Genomic DNA, 20900 nt, shown 5'->3' on the forward strand with positions numbered 1-20900 from the left:
CGACGCCGATAACGTGTGTCGCATGCGGTAAATGCCACGGCACGCTAACTATAGGGCTACGGCCGGCGCGCATGCGCACCCTTCCGTAACGGGGTGCGCAGGGACCGTATCGGGAGCGTGTGCGTCATACAGGCTGATCTTCGTAACGCTCAAAACGTTCACGATGATAATGTTGATAATAACGTAATAATATTATTATTACTATACAGCGTGCAAGCGATTTCGTTTAAATCACGGTAGCAACATCATATCGTAGGTGTTGGATAGCGGAGCAGTAGCTGCAGTAAAAATAGCAATGGCAATATTTTGAATTTAATGATCTGGTGGTTTAACCGCAAACGCGTACACAGTTACTTTCTCAGTTCTCTCTCCATTATCCACAATGTACATAATAAGAAAGGTAATATTTTGATACTTTATCACAATAAGTAAAAACGTTTTTTTAATTATTATTCTGACATAATTTAGTAATGGTAGTGGCATCTGTTTAGTTTTTTCTAGCCACCTGCTCAAGCCAAGTCTGCAATCTGTCTGCGAGAACTCACGATCGTTGTCTCTATACGTAGATAGAAAAATATATTGCACAAGTCCTTAACACTCGTATGATGTTGTTGTAAGTTTGTATGTACTCTATCGAATTTTGATTGGTCTAAATTAACAATTAACAACAACATAACTTATATATAACTATTATAAACATACGTATTGTACTATATTGACTGTAGGTTTAAGATATAGGTACTATAATGTGTAATTAAAAAAATGATCCTATTTTCCACAAATCACATGGTATCTATGAGTTTATTTCGTTGGAATCCAATATCATATAATACTTAAAAATATTTTATCAATCTGAATACAGACAATTCTAATATTATTATGATTTATGATTCATTGAGACCTTTTTATAGGTATATCATTGCTATAAGTCAATAGCCAATAGGGCATTATGGCAAATAGAGTAATTTTATTTAGTGAATACTAAATTATTAAAATATGCATATTATATAACATAACTAGGTATGGGTATAAGTGATAGCTTAAAATAATATATTATAAATAATTGTAATTTCAAATTCATCAAAAGTCATAAATCACAATACTGATGTTCTTTTGATATAAATAGGTAGGTACTTAAAGACTATTAGTGTATGTTAGATATATTGCAATAATCAATAATATTTATGTCTTCAATAATATTTAACTACCATGCATCAACAAAATGTTTTGCTAGCTGTAGGTAAAAATCATCGATGATTATTACAATTTGATAACTAGACGTTCTTGTACCTAATAAAATTTTATCATATACATTTACTGTTGTGCAAAATATGCATAAAAGTGATTCAAAATTTAAATATTAAATTCTCTTGATTAGTTTTGTAATATATTAGTGAAAATAAATACCTAAAACTAAAGAGATGATGTGAATAAATTAAAAGTATATTTATATATAAACTTAAAGTTAATTATGATTATAATAATATTATATTACCTATACATAATTAAATTTATACAGTTTCATGGCAATCACAATTGTTATTTTCAATTATTAGATTTTTCAATGATAAAAAATTAATATTTCACTATTAAAATTAAAAAATATGTTTCACGGTTTTGACATGGTTAAATGATAATCAATTTTAAATTATAAATATTTTTGACCCATTATAATGCAAATTCATAAATCGAATAGTCAAATAATTTAATATAGGTAAATATTATATAAAAACTACTGATGACAAAAGTTATTGGTTATCTATAACTGATAGGTAGGTATACAAAATTATAAACTCCGAATTTTCCTCTTATTTATGATTTAATAATAAATAATGAATAATAAAAAAATAAAATATTTATTATTTCATTTATAGTTGATATACTATACCTTTATACCTATTGGCTCTATGTTTTTAGCAGGAACAATATATAATTATAATCAATATTTCATTTATAAATAATTAAATAAAAACTTTAAGGTGCATCATATAACTCGTAGGTATATATTACTGTTACAGTACTAGTTAGTAATCGGTATAAAGGTGTAAAGGGGAAGACACCATACAAGAACGCGTTGATTCTTGATAAACAAACATATAAAAATTAAAAAAATTAATGTAATAATTCTTTCAACCAATAATAGCAATAACCATATACTGCAATAGGTATAATATGTAGTGTGTATTACCTAATAACCCTTTATCAAATACCTTAATTTATAGTATTTATTAATACTAATTTTTAAAACCAAAATTTAAACTGAAATATCAATTGCTTTTGTTTTACGAACTCTACGATTGAAAATATTCAAATACATGTATATAGTGTATACAATACGAGTTATGACCTACGAACAATTTAATAATAGCATATTATATTATTGTATATAGATATAGAACAAATTAAAAAATTAACTTTATTTTATTTTTAAATAATATGCAGGAAAAATAATTTCGTATATTATTTTTGGTGACCCCAGACCTATCATTCGTAATCCCTGTTGGGGTTACTATCCCCAGGTTGAAAACCACTGTGGTAGTGTAGTAAAGTACAGTAGTATTTAAAACATATAATAGATACATGATTTCAAAATTGTTTATTTATACCTACACAATAAAAGTAAACGCGTAAATACGTAAAGTACGGTTCGCACTGTTGAAAACGTAGTAAAAATTAAATTAAAACTAAATAATTAATATTTTTAGTGTTTTTATATAGATTACTTAGTCTATACCTATTTTATACTTTGATCTGCGATAGATAAGTATATGATCACTAAATCGCATACATATCTGAAGATGCAATTACAGGCGTAGGTACACACTCTAAACTACTGTCTCCTGTATCCAGTCTCACTTAATTATTAATTTGTATGCGATCTAATTTTCGTATTATACTATACTTTAGTATTAAGATTTAAAATTAATAAATAATTTTATCCACGAGAAAAAATTTATAATATAGGTATCACAAATTACAATACATCACTATCCTCTTCTGACTAGTGTGTAACCAGATAGACCAGTGTCCATTGCCTAACGTTATCGTTCTATTATTCACAATATAAAATAAAATATTTTATTGAATATTAAAATATTATATTTTGTTTAAACTGTTAAAAGCTGACATAAATGATCAATGATGAGTGGTGATTTATAGTATGTTAGGTACAGTACTCTACAATAATAGATCATTGTTTATTTTATTAAGTGTCTACACGCGTAATTCCGTCCTTAGAATTGCATTAAAAATATAGAATATAAACACGAGCTAAAAAAAAAAATCACATATTTTGTTAAGAATACTTATGAAGAAAAAACTATATCTTATATCACGACCTTCTTGTATTTTATATTATATCTATATGTATCTATTACTCCTTCTAAAATTCCAAGTGTCCAAAATACATAATAAATCGTTATGATGATATGCAATTTGTTTATTTCCACAATAGTAAGAACACTACAATTATGAATTACATTATATTTATATTGAAATAAATTAATATACTATAAATTCTTAAGCAATTCTGTGAATTGCTTTTAAATAACCATGGTACAAAAATTAATTTCATAAAGCACATAAATAGCTATATTTATCTAGTACTTAAATACTAGTGATTATTGTGATTACTAAAATGATTTGCTGGATTCCGACTAAGGTGTTGTGTTCCGTCTTATTATTACATATCAGATGTAACTATACAATACTATGCCATAATATAAGCAATTGTCTGTACTCTATATTATAGGCACTAGGCAGGCCTTCAAAACAAATTTTAATCCTCTAAACTATTTTTACTCATGACCAATTATATAATCTATATATACAAATACCTATACTACAAGTAATTCAATGAACTAAAAAATCTAATAAAATAGTAAAATCATATACGTAGTATAAAATACTACAAAATATAACTTATATTAAATGAGCATTAAACAAATATTCATTAATATTTAAAAAATTACAATTTATTTTTTTCAATTCATACGTTTTTTTAAATTATTCACGTAAGAGTTTCTGTTTTTGAGTTATTGTCAAAAAAACGTTTTTATTTTTTAATTCGTTTTACATTTTTTAATCTTATGTTATTTGCATTTTTTAATTTATTTTTTGTAATTTAAGAATAATTTTGGCTAACTAGCTATTTCGTAAATTTTGCAGGTTATTTGTTAAATCTGATGTAAGATTGAATTTTAATTATTTAAAGAAATTCTATTTTTTTTTTTTTGTAGTAATATCTCATTATTGATCTCACGTTAAAATTCTATAAAGTATATTTATAAATTAACAAAAAAAATCGTATCATAAATTCAAATTTAATTTATAATTAGATAAACTTTTAAAATAGCTGGACCCCTATACTGCGGACCCAAAGGCCTCTTTTCCAATTAAGAGATCCCGACGATCCTGTCAATAGATATATCTAGCAAACGTCTGAGTAAACGTTATGGTCTATACTTTTCAAGTGTAAACTAAAAAAAGTTATTTCACTTTTTTTGGCACGTGCATAAGCAAAAAATACATACATATTCTATGAAATTATACTTCTATAGAAATTTGAATTGAAATATATAATTTTCAAAGAATTTTATTGGTGGAATTTTAGTTAGATTTTCTTTGGTTTGGAATTTTTCGAATCACAACTCACAAGGTCAGGCTAATAGGATCGTATTGATCATTCCATTTCGACGTCGTTTCATTTCGCCGCCAATTTATTTTAATTTCGCTGACTGGCGTACATCATAGATATAGGTACATATAATATTATATCGTGATGTACCTGTCTAATACCTATAATCTATATTACGACATCTTAGAATAAATACAATTATTTATAATGATAATGTTATTTGGAAAATATTTTTATACTGTATTAGACATAGGTATTTCTTTTTTATAATTAAATCATTTTCAAATTCAAAATAATTATTCATCAAATTATCAAATATTTATACATTTTATATATCATATGTAACACCGTTTATAAGTTTAATTAACATTAACATAATTATTAAAAAATTAAAATAAAATATGTTTTTATTTTTCAGTATAAAAGTGATTAGGTAGTACAAAGTTTTAATGATACTTACGTAGTTATGTGACATTATAATTTAAAATAGGTATCTAATAAGTAATTTCTAATTATTAAATTATTAATTTGTTTACCTACGTTCTACGTGTACAATTAGGTATGTTTAACTAAAAAAGTATTTGAATGGTATATGGTCGTACATACCAAGTATTTATATTTGATATTAAATGTTTTTATATAATATGTATATTATATTATAGCATTGGTATTTGTATTTAAATACAATATTAAATGTATTTTTTACATAATTGGTAGGTATTAAGTTTATGAACAAATTAAAAGCATTGATTATAAATAATAGTATTTATATTTTATACTCAATAATAAAATAATAAAACTTATATTAACAAAGAAATATTTGCTGTTTTAAATGAATTAATAAATAACTATAAAAGTATTAATACTATGGTACCTACGACCTACACTATAATATAGGTACCTACTAATAAATTTACTTGAACTCATATAGAATGTAAATTGGGCGATAGGTCAATAAATATATTTTAAAGAAGCATTACTTTAAATCCAAACTAATGCATATTTTTATCGAACATTTTATCATATTATTATTATTATTTATAATTTATCACGAATTAATTAAAACATGGACGGTGAATACATTCTTTATTAATTTATAATACGTATATACTATATGACGTATATAGTAGAATTACTATACACAATTACATTTATATGTATTATAAGTTGAATGGTTTGATAATAAACATATATCGTATTATTTATTTTTATTGGTTTAATAGTTGTGCTTAAAAATTAAAACTGTTTGGTGTTTAAATTAAATGTACTATTTTAATAGTTATATCATCAATTATTATTCAGTGACCCCCGCCCCATATCCAATTTAATACTTTACACTTGCTACATTTAATCTGGAGACGAGTTTTAATAAATGATTTTTACAGCATGCCAAATTATTAGTCAATGACTAAAAAAAATGTTATTCTTAACTGAAATTTAAAATAAAATAAAAATAGTAGTTATTATTGATAACACCGTTTGCTACATAAACGTCTTAAACCTATACTTAAAATGTTTGTAACTTTGTATAAGACACCTGTGACACGAATGTCTTAATTTGCAATATCTACTAGTATAGGTAGAGGTACTCGTATTATTATTCTAATTAATGATTACTAGAACTGTATTGACTGCAATACACTAAATTTAAATATTCATGTACAGCCATATTATAGGTCTATATAGTTTATTCCGGAGTCGGTAAATTATGTTTACGAAAAAGATTACTGTCATAATATATTACGTAAATTGCAGCCCTGGTATTTTTGAAATGTTCATAAATTGCACCTCTATAATATATTCTATTTATTTCCAGTCGGCAAAACAATTTAAAGATAAGTAATAATCTATCAAGTAATAGATAATAATATTATGTTTACCATTCACCATTATAATTTATAACTAGCATTTATAACTCACAATATGCAGTATTCAGTTAACTAATGATACCTATTGGCTATTATTAAAACTTTAACTTCATAAAATTAATTATGAAAAATGTGCATAATACTCGATCTTCTATATCCTACCAAAATTACCAGTAACTTTTTTTGGAATTACATGATATATTTGACAACATGGATTTTTAAAGAAATAAAAATAAAAATTGTTTGTTATAAAATACTTTAACAGTAACGAAACAATGAATATAATAGGTAGATTTCTCTACATATATATAATAAAAATATATCTTTAAACGTAATTTACGTATAAATAGAAAAAATTTAGGCCAAAATTAGCATATGTACATTGTATACAATATACATGGCCTGCGATTTAAACAAAAAATTAAAAATGGGACGTAATTTTCAACATATTTTTATAGCCGGGGTTAAGTGTTTATTTTCTGTATAAATATAAAATTTATGTTCCACATTTCTTAAAACTTAATAGTAAAATTTAATGCTAAATTTGTTGAGTTTTATTTGCAAGCAAAAGGAAGCTTTTAGGGAAATTATTCACTTATCATTTCGTTTATCATTTATACAATAAAATTTTATTTTGTGATTTAAGATCAATGACCAATTAATCACAAATAAAAAAAATCATACTTTTTGGATACCTGTGAATTGTGGGTATCGACTTTTTTTGAAATAATGTTGACTACAAAATCAACCAAATGTTATAATATATTTTATATAATTTTAGAGATTCTGAATAATTTATATTGAAATTCTATTATATGTAAATTGAAAACCGTTAAATTTATGTCTATTCGATTATGGCAATTGTTGTCAACAACCATTCAACTGATAAAAGTCCTTGTGTCTGTTAGCTATAATTACATATCAAAGCAACATTTCTATGGAACGATAGAACCAACTTATAATATAAAATAATAATAATTAAAATTATTTTAATTTCTTAATAGTAGAATATTGGTTCATAAATATTTATAATTATATAGGTAATTGTATTTATAAGAATATAATTAATGGTCATTAATAAATGATTACTCTATTACGGATAAATCATGTATTGTGATTTTGTACTTATAATTCTATAAGTTAAAACATATTACCTCTTTGAAATGGTTGTGTCTATTACTATACGATGATCAATGATCATTATTATGGTTTTTAGTGAGTTTATTAAAGTTATAATATTATCAAAACTTTAAACAAATATTTAAAATCTTTAAGAAATATTTTCCACGTTTATGTTCCTAATAATTCCCAATTTTTGTTTATAAATTGTTACTCAAATACTCGATTAACACTTAACAGTTTACAAATTTATATTTTTTGTGGCTACATAACTTTACCGGTAATGTTTACCAATTATAAACAAAAAAATAATTATGAGTTATGTAATATTAAATTCATAATGTTGTTGATTTAGTAAATTTTCAAATGGTCATTATTAATTAATTATAATACCAATGAGTTCTGTAATAAAAACCATTGCCTCTTTGTCACAGTTTAAATAGTATTATATACTTAGTAAAAATCATAATAATATTATAGTCAGCCTTACAAAGAAAAATTCGTTACCTACTGTTACTTCTCTGCGGTTATTTTGTTATGTTTAATGTAATATATTATGGCTAGGTGATGTTAAAATGACAACACGTCAAGTTCTCCACAGAAAATTAACAGAGCACACACCGTAACAACCATAATAAACGTCAATGCCTATGCAATAGTTGTGTTATAATATATGTAAGTAATATTTGGTAAGATCATTATCTTACTTGTACTATTATTGTGATATAATATAGTAATAGATTATAATTACCTAGTATCATAAGGTTTACAATTTTTATAAATAAAATTGGTTTTAATTTTTTTATACAATAGTGGGTGCATATTAATGTAATGAATAATGATCATTGTAATGTTTAAAGTCGACGGTTTTCTACATAATATTGTGTACTCAGTCGTTACTCGGTTATTTATATAAATATTCCAATGAGTAATGAATAAGTTTAATCAATGCTCAAAGTTCAGTCTCTCACTCTTTTCTCGCATAGGTATTATTAGGTTCCTGAAAAATATGTGTGTTTTTATTTACATAATATTATATTATAATAATAGGTAGGTAGGTATACATACGTCGTTTATAAATTATAACTTTGTACGTTATGAATCATGTATAATGTTTTCTACTAAAAAAAAATAAATGTATCAAGTTATGATATAAAACACCTATACTATTATAATTGACCAGTAAATTTGACCAATTAATAAACAGAGAAGCTATACAAAATAATTTCACATAAAAATGTTTTAAAAACACGCACTCACATTATTAACAACAAACATAAGTAGTCTTTCTATAGGGCTCCTGGACATATAGGCAAGGCCGTAGCCAGAAAAATATTTTTTTTTGGGGGGGGGGGGGGGTTAATGTATAAATATGTTATATTATGTAATAACATATGAAATTCTAACTATTCAGTCTTATTTCAAAAAAAAATTCGGGAGGGGGGGTGAACCCTAACTCCCCCCTGGCTACGGCTTTGCATACAGGTATTAACGGTAAAAAGTACGCTGACTCTTTGGCGGACTTTACCTCCAATAAGTCTCACTCAGGTCCTCAATGAGTGTCCTAATACTGATTTAGTCCCCCTCTTTCGTATAATTTATACAGAAGCTGTGGAAGCTGGAATGGAATAACCTACTAGGGTCCTACGTTTTTGGATAATAAACATCTCTATTAGACCATGGCTCCAATCTCTCGAGATAAGTCACGCCGTTATAACGAAATACACCAAATTACGTACTGGTCACAACCTACTACCACTTATTCAAATTCAGCGTTAATAACAACATATTATATATTGTCCATTATACAAAAACTGTAGTGGGGCATTCTATGACTTCCAAAATTTGCTCCTTAATTTTTCTTCTCTCCACCATCATAGAAACCAATTAAAGATAGTTTTTTCCACTCTTGGTGTATAAACTTTTCTTTCACTATTACCCTCTCAACTAGTAATTAAACCATAACTAAACATAATATTCTAAACTTTATACTACAGTGTAGTTTAAAAATTGAATAACGTGAGCTTTACTACCAATACGTCTTATTTTGTCAGATACAATGTTATACGTATTAATCTAAAAGTTGAGATATGATAATATTTATGTTCAAATCTCATTAGTAAAAACTAAAAATAAAACATATTAAGAAGATAGTCGAGTACTCTGCACTTTTGCAGTACATACATTATGTGTAGAGTGGATCACTTATATAGGTGTATTAAATTTGAATTTGATAATATTATATCATTATCTACGAAAATGATTCAGGATGGAGGCTTATATTACTAAATATATTTTGTGATATTATTTTTGATATACCAAGCTATTAGACTATTAGCCACATATTTAACTTTTAGTATTGTATATATTTACACCATGTTAATTTATATAACTCATAATGTAATTGGTATAGCTACACATTTTTGTAAATACTGTAAAACAGTAAAAATTAACTCACAAATATAGATAAAATAAAAATAGATAATATCTTAAAATAAATCAAAACATCATTGTGTATGGTAAAATTCCTAATATAATTTAATATGTAAAAGTTTTAAGTTACTACAAACAATGTTTTTAAATTAAAATAAAATAATAGTTAACATCGTAATTCATTATTTAAATAAGTTTATTCATCCAAATTTGAATTTAAAATGTCTATAAAAAAACATGTAAAATCAATATATTCATCATTCTGTTCGGTATTTAAAATAACAATATTATAATACTGTATAAATGTATAATATCTAACATAACATAATGTAAATATTAAAATAGCTATTTACATTTTGTTATTATTCATAAAACAGGTACCTAGTTAGTAAAATTGTTTACATTAATTGTACTCTTAATTACCACAATGTATTTAAAATTGTTATCTATTTAAAAACAGTTTAAAATTATTTAAAAAATCCGTACAAAATACCATACCATATATGTCAATAACAAGTATTGAGGGGTTATACTTGCCACTCCTAAAAAAACTATGCTTAACTGTCGAAAGTATAATAATGTTAATTTTATTTTCTTGTCAGTTTTTAACATGAATCACCTAAGCTAAATAAATTTTAAAGACTCGATGCTCTAGAATACTTCATCAAAAAATTACAATTTGATAACATTTTATTGTATTAATATGTATTTACAATAACTGTCTCGTAGGTAATTATAAATTAAGTAACAATAAATTAAAATTCAATGATAAGGTACCTATAAAATGATATTCTTTTTATGTAAATAAATGGTTTTAGATATTTATTTAAGGAGGCACAAAAATATACTTTCAATTCACAATATTTTTCGTCTCACGTACGATAAATGTTATCAATAATAATTATTAGTTATTAGTGTTATTCAGTTATTGTATTTTATAAAAACGTTGTTACGGTATGTACATAAAATAAGGACACTATATTATTGGTTTATCATTGATCTCATTAGATTTCAACCTTTTCGGGTTTCCCTAAATAATATATAGTATAGAAGATACTTGCACTTATTCGTTCCTCATAAAACAACAGCCCAATTTCTAGAGGAAATAACTAATGTGAAAATCGATTCGACGAATGTAAAATAAAATAATAATAAAAATATTTTATTATTTTTTTCATCTCTGCCATTCAATTGCGTAAAATACATACAATTTATACTCATCAACCAATTCGGGTCACAACTCACAAATATCATTTCACTTTTTTCATATATTGGTATAGGCACCTATGTATAATGGCATAGGTATCGTAACCTATTCTAGCTTCGTGCTATACGGAATTCAACGTTAATCTATCATTACGAGTAATATTACGAAATCGGTGATCGCTTGTACAGTATGTCGAAAATTTAATCTAGTAGAAAAATATAGCAAGCCCGGGGGCAGTTAGATGTATTTAGGACGCACGCATTCCGCAATAAAATATAATACCTAATGATTTATCTATACATGTATAGTGTTTACATTACATTCATGAGAAGCCAGTGCCGTTTTACAACGGACGTTTGACGGCCAGGAGAGTGTCGTGGCTCTAGGAAATTTATGAAAGGCCATAATCCACAAGTATCGCTTTCCAAATTCTATATATCAATCATAGTTCATACTAATTGTACAGATGCGCAACACTATATCAGACGGTACTTAATAACGTAGTCTTAATAACGTGCGCACACTTTACGTGAGTATGAACCTATATAGTTACTATTAATTCACGAGTTCATGAAATATTATTTCTATAGATAGCACCAACCAATTGAACTGGTAATCTCAAAAATTAATTTATTTGATCTCTTCTTACGAGTAACTGCATAATTTGTATTTTGTAGTAACTAGTAGATATAGTTGAACTCCCGTGGCCCGAATGGCCAAATCGTACGAATACAGTATCAGTATGGATTCATTTTTATTTATTGAAAGTATAATATGAGTTGGTGTCTGGTACCCCAATGGTTACACTGTTGCACTACGAATAATAATACCATTTATGTATAAACATAGTTTTGAAATATTAATAATCAAAATTGATGGATACTTTACAGGATAATATGTGTTATGTTACGAAGAAGAGAAAGACGGTTCTATATTGCAATATTGCAGATAATTCGCATTGAAGGGGCTCGTTAGCAGCATATTTTGTGGTAAAAACTGCGAACACAAAACTGATATTTATCAGTTATTATGTAAAGAAAAAATGGAACATCGAAATGAATGTAATGAAAGAGATAATATATGATGAAAACTGAAGAGCCTATTTTATTTGAGAGTAACTACTAACTATTGCCAAGAAAATCTAAATTTTAACCATATTTTAAATCATCGTAATGAATAGTATCTGACTGTATTGTAATAAGAAATTGTGTTTTGGCGTTGTCTATTGAAAATTTAATTAAATAAAGACAATCAATCATACATTTATGATTTATCTTAGTTTTATTATCTGTTATTACTAAAACTGGCATTTTTATGTAAAGGCATCTTTTTTTTGGTGTTTCGAAACGTTGGTTCTTATGTATAAAATGTGTTTTGGGTAGTACTGATTATTTTAAAATTATTTTTTTTGCATTTTCTTATATTTTTTGACAAAATTAACTTTAAGTGCATTTTCTTAATTTTTAGAACATTTTTCATAATTTGTTCATAAAATATACGAAAATTGATGTGATTAACAAGAGACTTTTGACAAACTGTTTACAGTACGAGTAATGAATTATATAGAACGACAAGTTATCATCGATAATAATTTTATCATAGTAATGCCTCGATAAGTAGGTAATAAGTATTACTAATTATATGCAGTGAAGACGAACTCGGGAATACCAATAGATGTAAATTTCCAAAAAGTTGTATTTAATTGGTGAGTGAAAAAAATAGTCAATAAAATATTTAACAATAATAAGTATAAACTATAAAGTATAAAATATAATATAGTAACAAGATCGGTGCCACTGGATTTAGGTGTTTTTCAGCTACATAGTTATCACTTTGTTTAACATAGATATAAAATTTGAATGTAAATTACGTAATTTATATAATAACGATTTGTAATCATTAGGTAGATAATTATATATCCTATTTTTTTTTTCATTAATTTACTGTTTTTTTAGCTTATAATTATTTTATTTTGAATTTCTAATTTTAGCTGCAACCGCGTACTTTGTCTTTTATTGTATGGTTGAAGAACCCGCAAGTCTCGGTAATCACATTTAACTATCTAAGATCGAAATATACATTGCAATCGTTAATGATTAATAAAGAGTAATTATTATGTAATAAAGACAATGTTATTATGAAATGAATATTATGAGCTCCAGTAATTTAATGGTCTCTTCGAATCTAAGAAAAGGAGGTTATAATGGTTTTACGAAAATTATTGATGACGAAATATTCAAAATCCTTGGATCTGAGCATCAATCATCTGTAAGTATTTACTATTTTACTTAGTTTTGCTTGTAAAAAAAATATAATAGCAAGTATCGTTATTCGTTAGTTAAAATTGAATCATTACATAACCCCGTAAGATGTTTATTACTTCTCCGCTCATCTAAACTTAAAATACCTATAATAGTTGCAACTACCTACTAGTTCAAACTTCGATTTTTATACGTGGTAATACTCAGCTTCGCGTAATCTGAAATAAAAAATGTATTAGATACATTACAATTCAAATTAATAATAATAAAAACTATAGTTTTTTTTGATAATGTCAATATTTTTTTAAATAATAAATGATTTGGGTAAAAGTTATCTTGTGTACGTGTATCTATGTATTTATAATATAATTAATTTTTTTTTTCAAAAAGGCACACAGTAGAATGTAATTAGATTATTAGAGGATTAGACTAATTAATAATTGGAGTTATATAAAAATAAATTAGTAACTAAAGTAAGTACTATTCATAGCATTATACTATTGTCTATTACATAATATGCTGGTATACAATTAATACACAAATATGTGTATAATATTAATATACTTATACAAAAATTTAAAGGGAAAAAATTGTTCCTGTACTCTTACCACATTTTTATTCACTAAATTTAACCTCTCCCTTAAATTAATATCCTATTTATGCCATTACTCACATTCATTAAGTTAAATACAATTTATTTATCACCCTTTTAACTTGAAATGTATTGGTCTATTTAATTTACACAATATGACATATACGACGATTAACGTAATTATAATTGATTTTGATAAATTGCCCCATATATATATATTATTTGATTACTTAAGTATTAATATCGATTATAAATACTTTTTTAACCTTGATGAAATAGTACATATTTTTAATCACTCTAATACAGAAGCGTAAATAGGTATTTCATTTAATTTAAAATGTAATACAATACCTATACCTATACATATATTGTATACATACAAAACAACCAAACTGTGTTATGGCCAATTAAATGGATACCTATTTGATTAAAGTTTTATATCGAAAAAAAATCTTAAAAAATTAATTACATACGATGATAACATTGATAACTATACAATTTATTATTGTGTACCATCATAACTATTATTGATAATGTAATGTTATAAAATAAATAAATAATTTGACCTTTTAACGATTTTGTACCTATGAGTTTTATTGTTATTTTTAATCAAGGTCAATTATTCGTATTAGATAGGATATATCGCGCGTTTTCCGAATTTTCTATGAAGTTGAAGAACCATGAAGGTGATAATCAGTTATTAAGCTATTGTATAGCTTTTATCGCGGGCCTGACATGGTGACTATACAGGTATACTATGTTAAAGAGCGTAATTTATGTTTTAAATGTTATATGTGATACCAAAAGGGAAATTGCATTGTTGGTCTTCAAATAATAAAAAAAAAAATATTCGCTCTGAAAAGTTTTTATGACAAGAAAAAAATTATGAATAAAATTTACATTATTTTTCAATTAATACGCGTGTACGAATGCATAACATATATACTATTTAGTTATATAGTTATTACGTACAATGTTAAATATTTTTAGTGGGTTGTCTCATTAGTATATATTTGCATATTGTCATCAATTATTATTTTTTCGTAACGGTATTATGCCTATGGAAACACCTCTCTCAATATAATTAATGCGTACCTACCTATCTATAATAATGGTGTAGTAATATTATATACCTAATATCCATGATGTCATGGTACCAACGGTACCATCATTTAATTGTTTTATTATTCATTTTATTAATATATTACCATAATGTACCAGGTATTTAAATTATTTCAAATGCCATTATTTACATTAAGGTGCTAAAAAAAGGAGTAATAATAATTTATGTTTGAACGCCTCGTTTGTAAAGAAATTAGTTAATATTTAGTATATTTGAATACTGGATATAATTATCTAGGAACTATATTGTTTTGTAACTCGAAATACGTACCCGCCGAATTCAATTTTTTTTTTCTTATAGTACCTAATAACTAATAAGGATAGATAAATTACATTTAATTTTATTTTAGAAATATAGTGTTCTATTCTCCCCCCATAAATTCTCAAAATTTGTATAAAACACTTGCAAATAAGTAGGTACATTTTAATTTTTAAAATAAAATAAAAAAATGATTATGATTACATTATTACAATTATTCACTTTACAACTCTTAAATTGTTTCGGTTATTTAAGTACTTATAATGCTACTACATATTTTTTTAACATCAATATTTCAACATTTATGCTGGAAATTATTGGATTTGTATCCCACTAGGTAACCATTGTCTAAATTCAATGAAACAAATATTAAAAATATGATGGTATCTATACGATCGGACGTATATATTTGAATATTAATATATTATGATATACAACTAAATATTATGTTATATGCTTATATGTATATATATATATATTATATATATATACAATAAAAGTATTTTAATCTGGATAATAAAGAAATACAAATTTCGTAGTCCCCAAATTTATATTTAGTTGCAGCATTTTTATTCCAAAATAATATAATATAAATATATATATAAATAATATTTCTTTGCGTATAAAAATATATTGTATACATACATAATATATATGTATAACATATATATATGTATACTCTTAAAACATTTAAGTTGTCTATGAAAAAAATTATAAGTTAATTACTTGAGTACTTACAAATATTGATATTTATTTTAACAGTTGATGTTTATACATTGTTTTTACGCGGTTCGATTTTAAGGAACATTGTATAGGCAAATTATTCATTAAGCCAATAATCCATATCAAAACAATACTTATGATTATCGTACTGGTTCGTACATATTTTAAGTGGATTTTAGTTTGAATCTGCGATATATTCTATACAGAATTAAGTATTATTTTCGCATTCGCCACGTCAAAATATTGTAAGAATGTACCTTAATCCTGTAAAGATTTTGCCATTTTTTATAATTCCAATATAATTATTATAGTTACTTTGTGTCTGTTGTTTTATGATTCAAACAGGGTTGATAAATATTTGTTGTTTATAAGTTGTAATTACTTGTTACGTGCATAATATTACTCACATATTTTGTTTTTATAATATTATTATGTTTACAAGGATTCTTTAGAATGTGTGTAATATCTATCATGTATGTGTTTTTTAACGTTGAACTTTAGCCTCCAGAATTTTATACTATTTGATTCAATTTTAAAAGCATTGTGTTGTTTTCTTTTATATGATAATTCATGGTTTTTTGTTATTTCTAAGTATTAATTAATAACTCTAAATACATTTTCTTTTTAAATTTGTTGTTTTTAAATAGATTATAATTTTTAAATATTTTATTGATTTGCATATAAGATAAGAATATCAACATCAATGTCAAAATATTTGAGAAAGAGAAAAAATCAATTGATTATAATTTACAGTATAATATGTTAATTAAATTATCTTAGATTGCAACATAATAAATTATAATTAGTGTATAGATCAAAATTAGTTTTTCACTAATTTATCAACTAGTAGTTATTTTATATTTCATTGTTTCGTTTTTAAAAAAATAATATTTTAGTTTGAAAAGTAATTAATGTATTAGTCATATAATTATTATCTTTTTGGTTGAATATTTATTTTTGACAAAAAGATTCTTTCAAACATTGCACGTAGCATTATTTAATAATAATTATAATATACATTTTTTTAGGGGGGGGGGGAGTAATTCATTAATTTTATTATATAAATTAGGTAAATTGTAAGAACTTGAACACAGTATGATTTCAATACAAATTGCTGAAGCAAAATAGAAAATATATTTGATTTTAAGTTAAAACAATTATATTATAGTATCAGATTCAAATTAAAAATAAGATAATACTATAATAGTTAATAGAAACATATTGTGCACAAATATACACTTAAAAATTTTTGTAGTTCTCGTGCATGGAGTAGATACATTGATCAATTATAGTTAATTAAAAAAAAAAATAAAACATGATTGTTTGGAATCATAGTGTAATAAATAAATTATAATAATAATACAATACTATCTTAACATTGAATATAGTTTTTCACCATATTACATTTCAATGTGCATTATTAACTGGATATAATCTGTAGTCATCAGTCTTATGAATGGCACTGATGGTAATGTTGAAAATCAGTGACATTTGTTCAAAATCATAATATAGAATATTGTTAATTTAGCTCATATAAATATGAAATATATCAATATAATAAGCTTTATGGTACAATGTTTTCAGCTAACTCTAACATAGATTCATTGAAGCTAATAGAATTTAAAGATGTGAAGGAAGTGTTGACGTTTAGTAAGTCATCCAAATTATTAACACTATTGGACGGAATATCAGTGTTCAAATCCTAAAACATAATTTATATTAATAGCTTATTCTAAATATAAAATAATTTTAAATTGTAATAATAAATAATTTAACATACCTTAACTTGATTAGAAATTAAAAATAAGTCTTCTGTTCTATCACATGCCTGTAGCTCATTATCATTAATTAATGTAGCATTTATATAATCAATTTCTGAACTACTTTTTTGGAATTTTGTAGTAAGCTCCCATACTGCAGAATTTTTATCTTTCATGTGTATCTATAATAAATTATGTCAATTTAATTAGTTATAAAGTTTATACATTTACATATACGTTTTTTAATTTAATTGTATATTTATAATTTATATGCATTGCATACAAAATTTCACACAAATTAAAGTTCAAGATTTTTAATAAAACTACAAAAACAGTTTGTAAATTTTTCAATATATTTGAGCAGATTTTGAGTATTTTTAAAAGATAATTAATAAAATTAAAATGTATAATTAACTTAAATTATTCAAAAGAATTGTTTAAAATAAAAAAATGTATTGCATCACTTTTTAACTTTAATGTTGAAACTTAATTTGACTTATTAATAAAATATAAACATTATACTCTACTTTTCTATGTTTATTAAAATTTGTTACTGTTGCAAAATCCTTGTTACATAAATCACAATAATATGGTTTTTCGCCTAAAATAATAAATTACAGTGATTTTTTAATAGTAAAGTAAGAATAAAATATAATAAAAAATATTTCAAACAGTCTAAATTAATTGTCACCTGTATGTGTACGAGAATGCCTGACCAGAGCTGTACGGTCAACAAATTTTTTTGGACAATATTCACAGTTGTATTGTCGATCATTGTAATGACGCCTTAAATGAATTTTCAGAGTATTATTATGTGGGAATGATCGTTCACAAACTGAACACTTGTAAGGTTTAGCACCACTGTGACATCGAATGTGAGTTTTCAACTAAAAATATTATCTTAAAATAAACAATGAAACAAATATAACAAATAGATGATTATTTACAAACATATTCAAACCTGAGATGATGTTCTAAATGATACTGAACAATATTCACAACTAAAAGGTTTTTCTCCAGTATGTATTCGCATGTGTTCTTGTAGATTTCCATTTTGATAATAACTTTTTTTACATACTTTACATACATACTTTTTATCACCTAAATAATAAATATAAATTGAATAACTGACATTTAATAATAACTTAATATTTTATTATAGAATGGAAATTAATACCAACTATATTGATTTGATAATAATTTAACTACAGTTAAGCAGCAAAAATGAAACTATTTACCCTTATGCGTTTTTAAATGAGTATTAAGCCCATTTTTATGAGCAAAGGTTTTATTGCAATATTCACATGAAAATCTTTCGGCAACTTTAACAGTTGCAGTATCACTTGGTCTTGATTGTTCTTCTATAACCAGAAATATAATTGTCAGTTTTATATATTCAATATTATGTTATTTATATTTAATTTGCTTTTATTCACCATGATGATTTTTTAAATGAGCCTTCAAGTCATTTTTGTTAGCTAATGTTAAACCACAAGTCTCACATATATATTCCACAATATTACTTTTAGTGTTTATATTATTCTTGAAATTAGTGGTTCTTTCATCTACCAGAGGTATATATTCTGTTGAAGAAAGCTGTTTAGACTTGTACATTTTATAAACATTTTTGAGAAACATTTGACCATCTAACAAGTCATCAATAAATTTTACTAACATATCCAACTGACATTTACAGTTTGAACATATAGTTCTTGGGTATTCGTCATCATCAGAAACCTGTAACATAAGCATACATGAATGATTTAAAAAAAAAATTATTCAAATACTCTTTTTATTATTTAATTTAGATTAAGTAATCTATAAAATAATTGTTTAAGCTTGTTGAATTAAGGCTAGAAAATATCAAATTTTTAAACAAAATAATCACATAACATTATATTATAGCTTATTGATTTAACTTAAGCAAACATTGATTATAAATCATATTAATGAAAGTTATATTTTTGTAAGATTAATTTGTTAAATAATCTAAAATCTTAATCATAAAATTAAATTTATATTTCATATTTACTTGAATGGGCAAATAGCGGTTAATTAAATCTGCAATAGTTAATTCAGCAGCATCTACTTTTCTATAGATCAGGTATCTCGATGAGTTGCTTAGTCCACAGAGTCGACAAAGGTCTGATTGACTTAAAGAAAACATTTGATCTGAAATTTCTATTTCTCGTATTGACATTGTTTCTTTTCTTGTGCTTCTATAAAACAAATTCTAAATAAGAAAAAATAAGAAAATAATCAACTACATTCGTAACTCACTATATGCCTAATACCTTTTTGACTATTTAAAATATTTTCACAATATCTTCATAATCGATTCAATTAACCAGACAGTAAAAAAGGTTTATAATTTAGACCACTGGAAAATTAACAGTTTTTACTTTCTATAAATATCACTAGATTTTGAATAAAGATGAGTTCAATCTTTATAGGCTTTTCAAATTTTTAATGATTTACAACACAAATGATACATTATTGTGATATTTTGGCAATGTGAAGTATGAATCACAACACATTAACTTCAAACTACAGTTATAAATATTGAGAGCCGAGAGGTTGACTTTAAAATAAATATGTATTTAATAGTGTTATCACTGTAATCACGGTACGCGGATTACAAAATATTTTCGTTTAACTGATAATATAGTACATTGCATTGTTACCACTTAGAGAAAAATAATGTATACCATATTTTATTGTGTACTATTAAAAAATAAATATTTTTTAGTATGTATTTACATTATTTTACTATTCTATGTTTACTTGCGGGCTACAATTAGTATTAATAAAATATAAATACGTATTAATAATATGGATAATATAATAATTATAATCGCAAATGCATTTCACACATTTCACCATTTAGGCGTACCAATGTACATAACCTGGCAAATTTAGA

The 20900-nt window shown here is 24.7% G+C and overlaps 1 protein-coding gene and 1 long non-coding RNA gene across 6 annotated transcripts; one reads left to right on the forward strand and one right to left on the reverse strand.

Moving 5' to 3' along the window:
- Positions 1–59: 59 nt before the first annotated feature.
- Positions 60–13732, forward strand: LOC114119248 (uncharacterized). 3 transcript variants are annotated; one of them, XR_007605177.1, is made up of 5 exons: positions 60–400; positions 492–613; positions 8188–8298; positions 12154–12968; positions 13254–13732. It is a non-coding gene; the product is annotated as an uncharacterized LOC114119248 (long non-coding RNA). The 3 variants fall into 3 exon arrangements; XR_007605176.1 differs by lacking the exon at positions 13254–13732 and having other exon boundaries at positions 11572–12523; XR_003592015.2 differs by lacking the exons at positions 8188–8298; positions 13254–13732 and having other exon boundaries at positions 63–400; positions 12154–12523.
- Positions 13733–17539: 3807 nt separating this feature from the next.
- LOC114119256 (zinc finger protein 658B-like) lies at positions 17540–20587 on the reverse strand. 3 transcript variants are annotated; one of them, XM_050204215.1, is made up of 9 exons: positions 20275–20587; positions 20013–20213; positions 19417–19717; positions 19219–19341; positions 18942–19081; positions 18672–18867; positions 18508–18581; positions 18001–18162; positions 17540–17922 (listed from the first exon to the last, which is right to left on the reverse strand). In XM_050204215.1, exons 2-9 carry the CDS (start codon positions 20178–20180, stop codon positions 17785–17787), a joined length of 1302 nt encoding a protein of 433 aa, XP_050060172.1. In that variant the 5' UTR covers positions 20181–20213; positions 20275–20587; the 3' UTR covers positions 17540–17784. The 3 variants fall into 3 exon arrangements, with proteins under 3 accessions (XP_050060172.1, XP_050060171.1, XP_050060170.1); XM_050204214.1 differs by having other exon boundaries at positions 20013–20199; positions 20275–20586; XM_050204213.1 differs by having other exon boundaries at positions 20013–20199; positions 20261–20586.
- Positions 20588–20900: the final 313 nt, after the last annotated feature.

Source organism: Aphis gossypii, chromosome 3, assembly GCF_020184175.1.
Source record: "Aphis gossypii isolate Hap1 chromosome 3, ASM2018417v2, whole genome shotgun sequence".
NCBI lineage: Eukaryota > Metazoa > Arthropoda > Insecta > Hemiptera > Aphididae > Aphis > Aphis gossypii.

Excerpts from the sequence above, each read along its gene's own strand:
- LOC114119256 (XM_050204215.1), bottom strand. The coding sequence starts at position 20,180 with ATGTCAATACGAGAAATAGAAATTTCAGATCAAATGTTTTCTTTAAGT. Across the intron at positions 19,718-20,012 it reads ACCGCTATTTGCCCATTCAA|GTTTCTGATGATGACGAATA; the intron begins GTAAATATGAAA and ends CTTATGTTACAG. Across the intron at positions 19,082-19,218 it reads TCATTTAAAAACGCATAAGG|GTGATAAAAAGTATGTATGT; the intron begins GTAAATAGTTTC and ends TTTATTATTTAG.